The sequence below is a fragment of the Sciurus carolinensis genome, chromosome 6 (genome assembly GCF_902686445.1).
Source record: "Sciurus carolinensis chromosome 6, mSciCar1.2, whole genome shotgun sequence".
In the NCBI taxonomy this organism is placed as follows: domain Eukaryota; kingdom Metazoa; phylum Chordata; class Mammalia; order Rodentia; family Sciuridae; genus Sciurus; species Sciurus carolinensis.
In genome coordinates, this window is record NC_062218.1 from 106,980,546 (window position 1) to 106,998,349 (window position 17,804).

Below are 17,804 nucleotides of genomic sequence, written 5' to 3' on the forward strand. Positions count from 1 at the left end.
CTAAGATATGCTCTTATAACAGTTAACCATTTTTCTCTTAGAGGTACAGGAAAGAATGATGCATGTTATAATCCATGATATCTTGGATCTAATTAAAAATGGCATTAGCCCCTATTTGAAGTACAAGGAGGCAGGGGTTCAGAGAGGTGAAGAAACCTGCCCAAAGTCACCTGTGGTGAGTAAGCTGCAGAGCTCTGACTGGATCTCAGATCTAGCTGGCTCCAGGCTCAGCTTCAGGCCCAGGCTTTTCCAGCCCAAGCCTTGGTCCAGCAGGCCAGCTCTCTAATGTAACCTGCTCCTGACCAATCAAATGTGACTCAAGTTAAAGTGAAATCAAACATATCAATGGGCATCCAATATCTAAAAGTTCCTGAATTTCAGGGTTGAAATAATAAAATAAAATGTAAAAACCTTTCGCTACTTTTTATGGAGTATATACTTCCACACAAGCACAGTACCCAGCTCTTTACAGGTACTGTCTCATTTTTCTCCTCCTGAAAAACCAGACACTATCTTTTTCGCTGAATGACAGAGCACTTTTATCCTTTCATGTACTAAATTAATACAGAGGCTGTGAAAACAAATAGGTGCGACTCTGTCTCCAAATAAAAAGTTAGAGGGGTTTGGGGATGTAGCTCAGTGGTAAAGCACCCCTGGCTTCAATCCCACTACCAAAATTAAATAAATAAATAAATATATTAGTTTTGTTGCACAAAGTGATATTCTCCTTCCCTCACCACTAGTTGCAACAAATTTTATCATTTCAGAGTTTAGTTCTCCCAGTTAGTACCTCTCGAACTGTAGATAATTTAGTCATACCTTTCCCCCTTGGTTTAACAACTGAAGATATTTTCTACCCACTATGAAAAATGAAGTAATTTATTTACCTTATGGCATTTTTCTCCTCTCATCCTAATGTTTACAGTTATTGATTTTTGATTGGCAATTTTTTTACTTTAAACATATATGCTCAGCAGTCACCAGGGCCTTGGGAGAAGGTGACATTGGGGAGTTATTGTTCAATGGGTACAGTGTTTCAGTTTGGGGTAATACATTTCTGAAGATGAACAAGTTGAGTGTACCAAATGTTATAAGTGAATTAAAATGACAGCAATGGAACATTTTATGTTACATATATTGTATCACAGTAACAAAAATAAAGTTCAAATTTACCACATTAGAAAAATGTATACTCATGAGTTAGGTGTTATGATTCCCGTTCCACAGAGTAACTTGCTGGGGATCCTACAACAAATAGTAGCAGATTTGAAACCAAATTTTCTCTAACTCAGCAACCTCTAGTTGCCCTGTTCAGAATTTCTTCTCATTCCTATTAAGCAAAGAATTATACATGTTCATTCAGAGACTGTGCAGCTGATTGTTCACTCACTCTGCCTGTCCACCAGATGTATTTTTGAGGGCCTACTTTGTTCCAGGCTCTGTCCTAGATGCTAAGGACCCCGCAGAACACAAGCCAGGCTCTCAGAATTTACCTCTCACTCACCTTAAACAACGCCCGCACGTCCTGGTCCTGGTTCTCCAGCGCCCAGAGCCGCTTCCGGGCAGATTCCTGCAAGGGTCCGTTTACACACTTCCTGGAGCGGCTCCTCACACAGAAGGAGAGCGTCAGATCTGAAAAACAGAGGGAGAAAGGTCAGGCTGGACGTGCAATAAAAGAAAAAATAATCAGAGAGCCCCCAGTGTTTCCCCAAACCCTGTAAGGATTCAAACAAGCAAATTGCTTTTGAGATCTCAGCCACTGGGAACTGATACGGCAGAATACTGTAGGTGGGAACCCACAGTACCCTGCGCATAGACAGGCGGGCAGTAAAGCAAGTTCACTCCAATGTTAGTGTGAAGTGTATTGTGCCCTATTGTCCTTCTGGAAGCCAGTCCTGTAATCATGGTAATGTGTCTGATTGATTCTGTCTGCGACTGCTCTAGTGCCAAATCTTCCCTCCTCATGCCTCGACCTTCCCAGAAACAGCATCATGATGAAAAACACTGAAAGCCAAACAAGTTCAGCCTGCAATCGGTTTGGTTTACCTAAAGATACCATCCATTCATTGATTTAATGCATTATAAGGCAAAATGCTGACTCTACTGCATTTGTGAAACAACAGATGGTAATTCAGGTGGTCCCCCACCCCCAGGGCCCAAGCTAACAGATGATAAGCAGATTGACACAATAGCAAAAAACAAAAGGCAAGAGTTGTCTCATTATCAACCAAGCAGTTTGACAGAATTTGAAACAGAATAGAAAGAACCTGGTATGATAATTATACAATATCTATTTCCATGGTTCAAGATGTAACTTTCCCACAAATTTGTATTTTATATCCCAGGGGAAAAAATATTTTGGAAAGGTAATTGATTATTATATTAAAGCCCATTATTTAGTGGTACATGATGGTTACAAACAAGGACTACAGTTTGAATCCCCTTCCTCATCACATCTCTGTAGCAATAAAGTTATTTTCCTAAGAGCCTGTTTCCCACCTATTAAGTAGAACTTTTGGTGTCTCCATTTATCAGTGAGCACGTGAAAATGAGAGAAACATACAAGGGATTTCCTGACTTGAGATTTGCCTTCAAAAATAGTCCCTGCCACGGTACAACAGGAATCATATCTTCTAGAGTTTAGACCTCAGAGTTTCTGTCACTGGGCTCAGCACAGATATAGCTTTCTCTACTGGCAACCTTTGCTTTGTGGGCCTCATTGAAGTCTCTTAAAGAGGTCCTGTGCAAGACATGTGTTGAGAATAAAATCTTCCTCACATTGATTTCCAAATATTTTTCTGCTGCTCAAAGATTCATACAGATGCCCTTCTGCTCAGCCAGTCTTGTCCTGCATATTCAACTCTGCTCATTTATTCATTTATTTAACAAATATTTATCCAAAACGTATTACATATAAGGTACTGTTAGGTATTATGGAATGTAAATGTGACCTCCAAATGTTCACTTAATGATTTGTGTATTTATCAGACATTTCCTGAGTCCCAACTATGTGCAAACAACTATTTGAGATATGTTGAACATGTAATTATTTTTCGAAATTCACCTGGCTCCCTCAAGTAACTTAAAATCTGATCAATGATATACATTCTCTAACCCAGAAAATATGTATGGAGCTCCTAACATGTGCCAGGTCATGAAGAGCTTTGAGTACCAGCTGGGGCAAGGTTAAGTTTGAAAGCAATGGAGAGTGTTGAAGGTGTGTGAGCAGGTGCATATCAGAAGGTCTTGTTTACAAAGATGTGTTTGGTGACGGCGCCTGAAAAGAGTGGGAGGGGGCAGTCTGCTGATGGGAGAGACAAGAAGGTTAGTGAAATGTTCTATATGGAAGGTAACTTTAAAAATAGCGCTTATCTTTGGGATTTAGATACCTGGTGTCACGTTCTGTGGCAGGAAGCATTTTTCTTTGTGTTCGGATGAGGATAAACCCTCACTTGATATGATTGGCTCCTTGGAAGGACCTTCTTTACCTGAAGAAGATAAAAATGAAAGCTCATTGGTAGAAGGTAGGCAAGTTATAAACAAGTTGTAAGCATGACTGAAAGTTTTGGTCCAGTGAGATTTTTTTTCCCAAGACTGGTAACGTGGGAGAATTCTCATTGCTATCACCATTGCCTTAAAATTATTTTGCAGCTGGAGGTTATCAAAGAACTGTCATGTATGCTATCTCAATCCTGCAGCCTGGGTGTCTCCATGTTATTAGCAAAGCAGATTCCCACCCAAGGGTCAAACCAAGTTCTAAGGTTTGGTACAAAAAAGGTGCTCAATTTGCATAGAGTTACAAAGATTATTATGGATCTGATTACTGCAAGGTTAATAGACAGATAATGGGAGGGTTTGAGAAGAGTGAGCAAGAATGGCATCTTTAGAGAGATCACTTGGGCATAGTCATAGTGGTCCTGAAATGTGTGATTGTCCCCAGACAGTACTTTTGTCTGGTCACTAAATAGGATCCTATCTGGGACCTCTCTTTCCTACTCTCTGAAAAGTTCCCATCTCTGAAGCTGTAGAAGCAGGATGAGGAGGAAAAGAAAGGAGACCAAGACACAGGCTATGGAGGGTGAGAGGTGCTATTTTGATGGCAAAATGTCAAAAAGAGAAGAGTGCAATTGTAAAGCAGGAAGAAAAAGATGTTAAAGAACAGAAGGGAGTTTCACAGAGAATGTGGGCCTCCTTCATGGTATCCCCAAATTACAAAAAGGGAACTCAAGTTGTTAAAGTATTAAATTTGGTCACTGGAGGACTATACCATGGGGTCAGAATCCTGTAAGCATAACCTGGTCCTGGAAATAAGTTTATAAATCTTGGCTCAACAGCCATGTGTGAGTCAGTCATTTTATCCTCCCAGGTTCCTGTAAAATTTTGGGTCAGAGACAAGCAGGCAAGCAAGGTCTTGCGTTCTGGACCCGTGCTTCTAACGAATGACACAGCCCAAGAGTGCAACAGGGACGGAGCAGTCACACTCACTGCCGGTTAATGCTGCCAAGAGCTTTCACCTCCATTCTGTGCCTGTGCAGGGAGATTTTGGTACCTGAGGGGAGGTCCTTCCCTTCTTCAGAGTGGGAGGAGTTAGCAGTTTGGGGTGATGTACAGGGAGAATGAAGTGGATTGCAGCTTGAATAAGCAGAAGGAGGAGCCCATCAGCTAACAGCTTTTCATCCAGTAAATCTTATTAGCTGTCAGTGCTGAAAGCCAAGCAGCTTAGCTGGAAAGCTGGCAGTAATGAGCTACAGTTGAACAGGATCATTTTGTAGTTCTGCCTCCCAGGAACCAGAAGCAACTGAAGCAAGAAAACACTGGTTTGGGAATCATGAGATACAAGAATGAGCACAAATCAGATCTCTTAACACTAGCTAAATGACTTTGGGAAAGACACTTCACCTGTATACTTTTTGAGATTTTCATTTTCCCCATCTATAAATGAAGACCTGTCCAAATTAGTGCTTCCGAATGTTGGTTGCCTGTCTGAATCACCCAGGTTGCTTTCTAAAGATACCAATACCTAGGCTTCATCTCCAGAGATTCCAATTATTGTGGTCCATAGTGTGGCCATAGTTGCTTTTTGTTTGTTTGGTTTTTACCCCAAATAGATTTAATTTGAAATCACACACAGGATTGGTGCTTCACCTGGGATCCTGATGAATGCAGATTCTGCTTCAGTCGTTGAAAGCAGAAGTTCTGCCTTGCTAACATGTTCCCAGGTAATGCTTCTGCCACTTATCCCAGGATGACACCTGACATGGCTGACTGTGCCTCGCTTAGGGCAAAGTTTGACCACACGCTATAGCAAACCTACAAAGTCTGTCTGTCTTTCTTTCTTTCTTTTTTTCTTTCAATTAACATTTGGCAAAAAAATTCAGTCTTAGTTTTAAATTATTGATTTTGCTTTTGCTGCATTCTACGTAAATTTTTTGATTTATTTATTGGTTCTTTTCAGTTATACATGACAATAGAATTCATTTTGACATAATGATTAAACCATGGAATACATCTTGTTCTAATTCAGTCCTCAGTAACTCTCCTTTCCCTTCCCTCCCCCTATCCCTTATTCCCTTCCCTCAACTGATCTTTCTACCATTTATCCATGGTTATTTTTTTTCTAAATTAATTGCTTGTGCATGCATACAATGGTGAGGTTCACTGTGGTATGCCCATATATGTGCACAGGAAAGTTATGTCAAATTCATTCCACTATCTTTCCTTTTCCCATTCCCCCCCCCCCCGCTTCCCTTCTTTCCCCTTTGTCTTCTCTCTCTCCCTACCCACCCCCCACTTTCTCTCTCTCTCTCTTCTCCTCATTGAATTTTTAGTTTGTATTGCTTAACATTTATAAGTCAGAGTATCTTGCGCAACCCAGATGCTAGGGTCTGCATTGAAACATAGGTCTGTAATCTAGGGTTCTCTTTCTTCTGTGGCAATCAGCAGGTGTCAAGTTATTGCTGTTCCTCCACAGGACATTTGTTCTCCAGCCACCAGGACTTCACCACCCAATTACTCATTGACTTCTAGCCCCAGCAGGCATGATAGTGCCTCCTTGCAGAACTCCAGGGGAAGAGACAGTGGCCTGATGCCAAGGGCCTGCAAAGTGAATCCAACCTCAAAAGGGGAAACCCAGGGTGGTGACCCTGGTGTGGGGCAGAGGGTGCATGACTTATAAAAGATGTGTGAGGTTTGGGGCAGAAAACTGAAATTTTTGCAAAACTGGATTATATGCATCAGAATTTCTTAGGTACTTGCTTTTTAAAAGATACCTGCATAAAATAAACACAGAAAACTGACAAAACAAAAAGTTGTTCTTTGAAAAAATATATAAAATTGATAAGTCCCTAGCCATACTAATGAAGAGAAAAAGAGAAAACTCATATTACTAAAATACATAATGAAAAAGGAAACATCACAATGGACATGACTGAAATATGGAAGACAATTGGAAACTGTTTTGAAAATTTATACTCCAATAAAATAGAAAATCTTGAAGACATCAACAAATTTCTAGAGACATATGATCTACCCAAACTGAATCAATGGACATACACAATTTAAACAGATCAATTACAAGTAATGAAATAGAAAACACTATCAAAGGCCTACCAATCAAAAAAAGCCCAGGATCAGACAAATTCTCAACTGAGTTCTACAAGACCTTCAAAGAAGAATTAACACCAATACTCCTCAAAGTATTCCATGAAATAGAAAAGGAGGGAACCCTTCCATACTCATTCTATGAGGTTAATACCACCCTGATACCAAAACCAGACAAAAACACATCAAATAAAGAAAACTTCAGATCAATATCCCTGGTGAACATAGGTGCAAAAATTCTCAATAAAATTCTGCCAAATTGCATACAAATACATATTAACAAGATAGTGCACCACGATCAAGTAGGGTTCATCCCAGGGATCCAAGGGTGGTTCAACATACAGAAGTCAATAAGCATAATTCATCACATTGATAAACTTAAAAACAAGAATCATATGATCATCTTAATAGATGCAGAAAAAACATTTGACAAAATACAGGACCCCTTCATGTTCAAAATACTAGAAAAACTACAGATAGTAGGAACATACCTCACCATTGAAAAATCTATATATGCTAAAAACATCATTCTAAATGGAGAAAAATTGAAAGCATTCCCTTTAAAAACTGTAACAAGACAAGGATGCCCTCTTTCACCACTTCTATTCAATGTAGTCCTGGAAACTCTGGCCAGAGCATTAGACAGGAGAAAAAAATTAAAGGTATACAAATAGGAAAGAAGAACTCAAACTATCATTATTTGCCAGTGACATGATACTATATTCAGAAGAGCCAAAATTCCACCAGAAAACTTCCAGAACTTAATAATGAATTCAGTGAAGTAGCAGATTATTAAGTTAACACCCAAATCAAATGCATTCCTATACATCAGTGATGAATCCACTGAAAGATAAATTAGGAAAACTACTCCATTCACAATAGCTTCAAAAATAAAATAAAATACTTGGGAGCAAATCTAATAAAAAAAAGTGAAAGACCTCTACAAAGAAAACTGCAGAACACTAAAGAAAGAAATTCAAGAAGACCTTAGAAGATGGAAAGACCTCCTATGCTCCTGGATAGGCAAAATTAATGTTGTCAAAATGGTCATACTACCAAAAGCGTTATACAGACTTAATGCAATTCCAATTAAAATTCCAATAACATTCTTCATAAAACTAGAAAAAGCCATCATGAAGTTCATTTGGAAAAATTAAGAGACCCAGAATAGCCAAAGCAATCCTTAAAAAGAAGAGTGCACTACCAGACCTTAAACTATACTACAGAGTCGTAGTAACAAAAAATGTTATGGTATTGGCATCAAAACAGACATATAGACCAATGGTACAGTATAGAAGACACAGAGACAAACCCACATAAATATAATTATCTCATACTAGACAAAGGTACCAAAAGCACTCACTGGAGAAAAGATAGCCTATTAAATGAATGGTACTGGGAAAATTGGAAATTCACATATTACAAAATGAAATTAACTCCCTATCTCTCACTTTGCACAAAACTCAACCCAAAGTGGATCAAAGACTTAGGCACTAGACTGGGGACCCTGTGCCTAATAGAAGAAAAAGTAGGCCCAAATCTTCACCATGTTGACTTAGAATCTGACTTCCTTAACACAATTCCTAAAGTGCAAGAAGTAGAATCAAGAATCAAAAAGGGATGGATTCAAATTAAAAAACGTCTTCTCAGCAAAGGAAACAATCAATAACTTGAAGAGAGAGTCTACAGAATGGAGAAAATCTTTACTACATACACCTCAGATAGAACATTAATTTCCAGGATATATAAAGAACTCAAAAAACTTAACACAAAAGAATGAATAACCCAATAAATAAAGGGGATAAGAAACTGAACAGACACATCACAGAAGAAGAAATCCAATCGATCAACAAATATATGAAAAAATGTTCAACATCTCTAGCAATTAGAGAAATGCAGATCAAAACTACACTGAAATTTCATCTCACTCCAATAAGAAGGGGAGTTATCAATAATAAAAGCAACAATAAATGTTGGAGAGGATATGGGGGGAAAAGTACACTCATACATTGCTGATAGGACTGCAAATTGGTGCAACCACTCTGGAAAGCTGTATGGAGATTCCTCAGAAAACTTGGAATGGAACCACCACTTGACCCAGCTATCCCACTCCTTGGTTTATACCCAAAGGACTTAAAATTGGCATACTACAGTGACACAGTCACATCAATGTTTATAGCAGTTCAACTCAACAATAGCTAAACTATGGAGCCAACCCAGGGCCCTTCAACAGATGAATTGATTAAGACAAAAGTGATACATATATATATATAAGTATATATATATATATGATATAATAATACTCAGTCTTAAAGAAGAATGAAATTATGGCATTTGCTGGTAAATGGATGGAGCTAGAGAATATCATGCTAAGTAAAATAAGCCAATCCCAAAAAACCAAAGGCTGAATATTTTCTCTGATATGTGGTTGCTAATTTACAATCAGGCGGGGGGGTATCTAGGGCAGAATAAAGTTACTTTAGATTAGGTAGAGGGGACTGAAGGGAGGGAAGTAGGTATGGGTGTTAGGAAAGAAAGTAGAATGAATCAGACATTATTGCCCTATGTACATATATCAATATATGACCGAGGGGATTCTACATCATGTAGAACCAGATGAATGAGAAATTATACTCCATCATATATGATGTATCAAAGTGCATTCTATTGTCATGTGTAATTAAAACAAATTTAAAAATTAAAAATAAATCAAATAAAATAAACACAGAGAAAATATAGAAGACTATCTGCAGGACTGAAAGATGGCAGTAATCCTAAGCAGTATGGTAAAAACGTTGCCCTCAGAAAAATAATAGATAAACTATAATACATTAAACTTAAGATTCTATTAAACAAAAGATGCAAGTAAGAGAGTGATAAGCAAGTAGCAGAGTGGAAGAAAATATTAACAATATGTTTGGTCATTAAAGAATTTGAACCTAGAGTATACAAAGAATGCTAAAAATCTTCAAGAAATGGGTAGGCAAGCTGCTAGAAAAATGGACGAGAGACTTAAATGGGCATTTCATCAAAGATGATATCCAAGCAATGAATAAAGATATAAAAATGTGCCCAATTCCAACAGTATAAATTAAACTGCAATGGAAAACCACTATGCAGACCAGCTAAAATGAAAGGGCTGGATAAAGGCAAGTGTTGGTAAGAACACAGAGCAGCTGGTACTCCTGTGCACTACAAGTATGAGGATAAACTCTGAAATTTTTCTCATTAACAAACTGAAAGTATCAATTGGTGTTGAAAATTTGCATACACTAAGACTCAGCAATTTCACTCCTGTCTATACACCTGAAAGAATACACACAGATGTTCACCAAAAGCATGCACTAAAACATTCAGAACAGCACTATTCACAAGAGCTAAACCCTGGCAACAACTCAAATGTCCATCTACACTTAATGAATAAGTAAATGATGCTACATATAATTAAATCTATTACTTCAATGAGATCGAATTAATTACAACCATACAAAATAATATAGATGGGTTTATTTATCTCATTAAAATCCACTGGGCTGTATACACGATTTCATACACATTTCTATACAAATCATGAACTTTAGTTAAAAAGCTGAATTTAAAAATATCCTTGGAGCTCTTCTCCACCTACTCCACCTGGCTGTATCTAGGGGTGGAGTCTGGACAATTGCAATCTTATTAGCACCTTGGCTGTTTCTGAAATTTCCTGGAGTGTGAGAATCCTCAAGGCAACTGGGAGCCCGGGTCTTGAAATTCATGAAGCAGAAGGACAGCTCCTTGACAAACAATAAGGAAACCGAAAGACTAGAGTGAGTTCTGCAGCAGGAAGAACGGAGTAATAGTTGCACAGGGATTTTCAGTTTACAGAGTTCTTTACACAAGGAATTGTATTTCAATATAAAGGAATTTTAGGACTTGAGCTGGGCCTTGAAAAACAACCAGAGACAATCCAAGGCAATAAAAACAACTACCACACAGAATGAAGTACCTTAGAAAAAATATAAAACTTTTTAATGACTGAAAGAAAATAAACCAAAGGCCTGTGGTAGTTATTACTGAGCTATTTTTCATCACTTATTATTTTTTATTATCTTCACTAAACTTTTGTCTGCTTACCAAATACTCTGTAATGGACATGCTTTTTTTTTTTTTTTTTTTTTTTTTTTTTTTTTTCCTAACACTGAAGGCAGGAAGAGAAATGGCTGGGAACAAAGGGTAATCAGACAGCTCTGGACTCATATGGATCATGTGGCTTCATCATTAGCTAGGTGATCCATGTGAACCCTGTCCATAAAACTCCTGTGGCTCTGCTACATCCCTACCTCCAAAAGTACGCGCATGATTCAAGCCTACACAAATCAGCTTATACTGTGCCATGTCCATGAGACCTAAGTCATTGAGGATTAGTCCTAGAAACTGCAACACTCTTAGACATGAGATTCCTTTTCATGGCACTTGAAACTGTGACTAAGACTGCCTGAAACGGTGGGATCCTGCTACAGGGTGAAATCTGCTGAGGTTGAGGTTATCCAGATTCAAACAGAGCTGAGGAAAGAGCTTCCTGAGAATATCACTTAAAGATCTTGATCAAACCTTACTTGAAGAAAACTAATACCACTGGACTTTTTCATTTACGAATCAACAAATTACTTTTCATGTAAGCTGGTTTCATCTTTAGTAACATTGATCAGAAAAAGCTGTTAATACTCAATTCAAAACAAAACCAGTGGGATCTTTTTTATAACTGCCCAACCTGGTTTCCTAAGTGACTATACCATTTTGTATTCCCAACAGCAATGTACAAGAGTTCCAGTTGCTCAACACTTGATATCGTCAGTCTTTCTAATTTTAGCCATTCCAGAAGGTATGCAGTTTTATCTATTTTTCAATTTGCGTTTCCCTAATAACTAATTATGTTAAGCATTTTTTCATGTGTGTATTTATCGTCTCTATATTTTCTGCATGAAAGTATATGTAGCAACACTTTGCATTTTTATTGGGATGTCCTCTTGTTTTTGAGATTTAAGAAGATTTTTAAAACATATGATCTGGATATAAGTATCAGATATGCATCTTATAAATTTTATTACCCAGTTTATTGCTTGGTTTTCATTTTCTTGGCAAATCTATATAGGTGAGGAGAAAGAAAGATTACCAGCAAAGAGATCAGCAGGACAGGCTTGAATGAGCTTCGTATGCACTTGAGATGCTAGAGGTCAGCCTGTACATATGAGGGAGGTGGGTGTTTATAGGAGAAAATCGGTAAGTCGCTTTAAGGCAGGAAGAGTTGTTTAGAATGGATTCATTAAGCAACTGGGAGTCATAAAATGCCCTTGAGCAGGAGAATGACATAATAAAAGTGAGCACTCCACTTGGGGTGGTGTAGGAAGAACAGCGAGAGGCAAGTATCAGAGCAAAAAGACCAACTGAAACGCTGCTAGGGAAACCCAGGGGTGTGTGAGCATGTGAGCTGCCGTCTTAGCAATGAGAAGTAAGAGGATAGAGTAAATGATACTGTGGTTTTGGTTTTGTTGTTGTTGTTGTTGTTGTTTGTTTGTTTTCTTTTTCTGGTCCCTGGGATTGAACCCAAGGGGGCTTTACCACTGAGCTACATCCCCAGCCCTTTTTGTTTATTTATTTTTGAGTCAGGATCTTGCTAAGTTGTTGAGGCTAGCCTGTTACTTGTGATCCTCCTGCCACAGCCTCCCCAGCCACTGGAATTATAGGCATGTGACCCCATGCCTGGCTCTGTGTTTTAAAGTAAAAAAAGAGAAGGCATCATGACCCCTGGAATGTGAGAGGTAAAGATAGGGAGGAGGCAATACACAGAGAAAATGAAAGTTGGAAGAGACGAAAGAAGCTCCTAAAATTACTGTCAAGAACCTCGGGCCCCAGTGAGGAGTAGTGCTTTGAAGAAGATCGTATAGCAAGTTACCAAGAGTCAGAGGTCATCCGAATCATTTGGTATAGACCCTGCTATTTTCACCACATTATCCCACCTAAGACCTCAGATCAGGCAGACATCTCAAGGACAGGAACATGCAGAACATGAGAATTCACTCCACTTTCTCCTCTGGTGGCTTCTCTGCCCCTACCCACCACCACCACACCCAACTTAAAAAGAAAACTATACAGTAAACATTTCCCAGCATGCCTTTTTCCTCCACCCACATGTTTTCTTCTTCTTTGACCCAACAGGCATACCATCAGCAGTTTTTATGATGTAAACCAACATTCTCCTTGCTAGAACAAATATCAAATTAGAACTACAGCTACATCTAGCCATATGGATGCATCTCAGATGAATATGTTGGTGGGGGAAGAAAGCAAGTTGCATAATGGTATCATTTTGTTTTAGTTTAAAAGTCTGCAAATTCTCTGCAACAATGGTGGCTGCATGAATATGCAGTAAGATCACAAAACCACAGGACTCATGAAAGTGATCAACTTTGGTGAGAGAGAGGAATGAGATTGGAAAGAGTTCTGCAGGGGACCCTAATTGTATCTGTAATGTTTTGTTTCTTCAAGAAGTAAGGGGAAAAAATATAGAAATTCTGAGACCAACATGATATAAAGTAGAAATCCATTGCGGAGGGCTTGTTATTCTAATATTCTGAACTATTACTGTGTTCAAAATGCTTCCCAGTTCTTATAGAATTCAAAGGTGACATGCCATTTACCATTGTCAGCATTTGTGATCTCATTATTATTATACTGATGATTCATATTTACTAGAAATGTTGAAAGAAATGTTACAAACACTAGTGATCAATGCGGGCACATATATCTCTCCCACGCCTTCTATTTAAGAATTTCTGCCAAAGTTCTTCAAAAGGGTGTTGAAGATAAGGGAGCAAGGCTAGACGCTTTCAGACCAAAAGACTCTGACATGACTTTGTGATCTGATGGGAGTGATTTTAGTTTATTAAACAACAGTAAGAAACTCAAAGAGTAGGGGAAGTAGAGGCGATGCCTGGAGATTGACCCATGACCCACCCTCTCACCATGTGCAAGTGGGAGATTTCTGTGAGCAAACAAGAAACACCACAGGAACAGATGCCTCAGGAAGAGCCCACACTAGAGAATGCAGCACGCCCAGGACCGTCAAAGCCAACATCCACCTCGGCATCACACCACGGCCATCAGTCAGCCAGCTGTCCTGTGCTCCTCATCCCCACAGTCCTTCTCCTCTCCTGCCTCCCTCACCCCTGAGAACACAGTTTGGTCCTCACAGCTAACTCCCACGTAAACAAACACAACGGCAAAGGCAGCCAGGGAAGCATGAGCCTGGACTCCTGCTCCAGTGGAATTCGGAAGAAGAGATGTGGGAGTGGTCGGGGTTGGCTAACAATGAGACAGCTCCTAGTTACTGGGATTACCCAAAACTGACCCCAGGCCAAGTCTGTGAGATGAATTACCTAATGTAATCCCTCCAAAAGGTCCATGTGATAGATACTACCACTAGATCCAATATACAGCCAGGAAAGCAGGTTCAAAGAATGTAAGAGCCCTGCCCAAGTCACACCACGACAAAGTCACTGCAGACATGTCTCAGACTTTGCTCCCTTTCTCTAGCGTGAGTAGGGGAAGCTGGAATGGGGATTTTTTTTTTTTTTTTAATCAACTGGCCTCAGACCTGCGACACCCATATCACACACACCGCACCCACTCCCCCAGAGAAAGGACCTGGCACACGTGGAGAGCAGTAGAGAGAACCACAAGAAAGACTTCGAGAGAAATAACTAGTAGGCCGACTTGGTGAAATAAGAGAATCCAGGGGCCAACCAGTTGTCAATGGCAAAAAAAAATAAAATAAAATAAAATAAAATAAAAAACAGGTAACAGAATAAAACCATTGAATGAGTGTGTCATGGACCTTCAAGTTCACCTTCTTCCACATTGGCTTCTTTATTTTGAACTACAGAACTCTGTTCTGCATGAGACCTTTGTCCAGCAAAAGCAGAGCAGCTATACCTGAAGCTGGGGTCAGGCAGAAGAAGCAGAACTCCCAAGTCAATTTACCACCCCCAAATTTTACAGATGGCCAAATGAAACCCTGAGAGAGAACGCCATTGCCAGGGCCATAGAAGTGTGATTAACAAGGCCTAATATTTACTATGCTTAAGTAACCATGGGCTGGACTGTTTCCAGTATTTCACCTGTAAACTTTACCCCACCAGAAAAGCACAATTCTTTCACAAAATTTATAAATGCACAAACTATAGCACAGAGAAGTTAAGTAAATTTCCCAAAGCAAGTAAAAGAACAAAGATCAAACCCAATGACTCTGACCTTAAAGACCCGAGGATCAACTGCAATGAGGCCTACCTAATGGGATGTAGAATGGGTCAGATCTAGAACTTGAGCCCTGACTTCTAGACCAGTGATCCTGCTTATGTCCGTCCCCATGCTATGCCTGCTCCCGTGGGATATAAGTACAGTAGGATTTCAGGGAAGGGTCTGAAAAGCTGGTAAATCCTAGAAATCTGGAGAAGCAAAATATGTCATAGTCTCTCTCTCTCTCTCTCTCTCTCTCTCTCTCTCTCTCTCTCCTTTTTTTTTTTTTTTTTTTTTTTGGTACCAGGAATTGAAAAACCCAATTTTGTGTTTTGTTTAGAGACAGGGTCTCACTGAGTTGCTTAGCGCCTCACTGTTGCTAAGGCTGGCTTTGAATTCGCAATCCTTCTGCCTCAGCCTCTGGAGCCCCTGGGATTACAGGTGTGCACCACAACACACAGTCTTTTGTGCCAAATGTGTTGTTTGGTTCTCCTGGACCATCCAGATTTTAGCACTGACTGTAACCTAGGAAAACCCTCAGTCCCAGGCAAACCAGGATGGCTGTTCACCCTGGTCTCAGATGACTTGACAGCTTCTTAGAGCCACAACTTTTTGTTCTCAATTTGACGTGCCAAATATCACTGTAACAGGTAGGATGCAGGAAAATGCCTGTTTTTTTAGTAACATAATCTTGACAAAAATAGGGTTGAGTGACCAGAGGCCAAATTTATGACCACCCATGGGGCTCAGAGGAACTCACTGCCGGAACCTTCTTCCTGTCCTAGGGAATCTTGGGAGGAAAGGAAGGAAGGGCTTAGTCACACCCTAGGAGTGGCAGCCAAGAGCAGCCCGCACTCCCCCTCAGCAGAGTGAGCTCAAAGTCTCTTTCTTCAGGAAAGTAGATGCTTCTCAGGCTTCACTCCATTTTTACAAAGGCAGACCGACAAATACTGGCCTAGAGAGGTAAGAGAGACACCAGAGAGCCCACCATCTCCCCATCCTTAAAAGAGCAACTTCCCCAACCCAGCAGCTCCCTGAGATTTCATTGTACCAACCAGTTTGGTCAAGTCACAAACCAGAGCCCCCCAGGAAACTCACCTGAGCTCCAGGGCAGACTCCGCTCCCCGGGGATGCAGAAACAGCCACCCATGTGTGCACCATCCTCCCTGGGCCAGGGCCCCAGGGAACACAGGCCAGAGAGCTTTGGGAGCCTCCCAACGGTGTCCCTCCTCCCGCCTCCTCCCTGGCACACTAGGGACCAAGGCTGCTCAATGCACAATGAAGCTTTTGATATCCCGTCTGTAGCAGGAGGCCAAGGAGGGTGGGAGGGGCCACCCAGCCAGCAGGCCTGATAGTCCTTGCCCTGTCAGGCCTCTGCCCAGGGAGCACCCTCCTCCTGCCTCTCTACAGATTGCTCCATGCCTATCAGGCTGTGGCACATTCCTCACATTCTGGGATTGAGATGCACTGTGGGTCTTGTGGGGGCAGTCAAAGCGGGGGAGGAGGGCAGATAGCATTCCAAGAATCAAGGCCATTGGTTCTGACTCCCTCCCTGACTGATTTGGCCCAAAGAGACTCCTCTGCCACCCCTTGGAAATTGATCCCCACCCAGCCCCTCTCTGCAAAGCCTCCCTTGGCTATCTGATAACACTGGAGCTGTGGGTGCAGCCCCTCACAGCCTCAGTGAGCCAGCTCCTCACTGGTGAGCCCCAGTGAATGCACAAACCCTCAGCCACTGGTTCCCAACTTCTTCTCAAATCACCTGATGTAGCATATGACAGGTGAGGGAACGGAGGACCACACACATTTAAGGCTACAGGCATGCATGAAAACTCACCCCACCGAACTAATCTCTTTTCTGTTTCAGATGGGCAGGGAAGCTGGGGAGTGCAACTGACACAGTGTGGCTGAATTTCAGAAAATCTCCCATGAGATCTTTCAAAGGAAAAGACACAACTGAATGCCTACAGTTACACAGAGGCATGGTGACCTAACAGTCAAGCCCAAGGATCACTGATCACTCAATGGTTCTTTCATGCCTAAAGCAAAGATCCATGGTGAGCGATCCAAAGATGAGGAGTCGTGGGTGGGATGGAGGCAGGGTCCTGACAGCTTGGGTTGCAGGCTTTATGAGATTTGCGTCAGTTCACAGCATGTTAAGGAGACCAGTGGCCTAATTAGGCTTATATTCTGGGAGGAGTGCTGGGGTGACCCTGTGAAGAACAGGCTTGGAGTCTATCCTACTGGAGTGGCCAGGAGTGGCCACAGCACACACCCGCCTCAGCCCAGAGCCTGGTCTCTAGCATGCCTCTGAAGTTCCGCTATAGGGTCAGTGCTCACTCCTGAGTCACAGGTATGGAATGTTCCCCATGAGTCAGGCACTCAGTATGCATCACTTTATTTAAACACCAAAGCAGCGCAATAATTTAAGCAACATCATTTCCTTTTGGTAAGTAGGCAATGGATAAAGAGGGGCATATAACTTGTCCAATGCCCCTCTGACATTGTGAATGTCAGAGTCAGGATTTGAGCCGGCGCTGGTTGATTCCATCGCCCAGGAGCAGCAACTTTCTGATATGTGGACTCCTCCCACAGCTAAGAACACACAGCGAGGAAGGACTAAGTAGTCTGATACTGAGACCTCTGGAGCCAGCCAACCACTAACAGAAGGTCCGGGAGAGGAGGGCTGGAGTGGGGTAGGAGGTTCAGGGGTACATGGCCACTTGATCATGTTCCTGCTGCAGTGGACATTTTCTCTGTGCTCATCTATCTAAAGTATCCATTTCCTACAATGCGTCCCATGTCCTTCCTCACCAAAGCACAGGATGAATTAGCATGTTTTCTTGGGCCCAAGATAAAAGGCCAGGTGTTCCTTTGCAAAGGCAGTCACTCAAAACTCTGGGAGCTACATGAGAATCAGTTAATGAAGA

The 17,804-nt window shown here is 41.0% G+C and overlaps 1 protein-coding gene across 3 annotated transcripts in view; it reads right to left on the bottom strand.

The window, feature by feature from the left end:
- The window catches only part of Sh3tc2 (SH3 domain and tetratricopeptide repeats 2), a 53,201-nt gene extending 37,106 nt beyond the window's left edge, over positions 1-16,095 (bottom strand). For all 3 annotated transcript variants that reach the window (XM_047556981.1, XM_047556980.1, XM_047556982.1), the window contains exons 1-3: positions 15,973-16,095; positions 3,390-3,488; positions 1,505-1,632 (exon numbers count right to left, since the gene is read on the bottom strand). In XM_047556981.1, coding sequence (XP_047412937.1) covers positions 1,505-1,632; positions 3,390-3,488; positions 15,973-16,024 — 279 coding nt within the window. In that variant the 5' untranslated portion in view covers positions 16,025-16,095. The remainder of the gene's footprint in view (positions 1-1,504; positions 1,633-3,389; positions 3,489-15,972) is intronic.
- Positions 16,096-17,804: the final 1,709 nt, after the last annotated feature.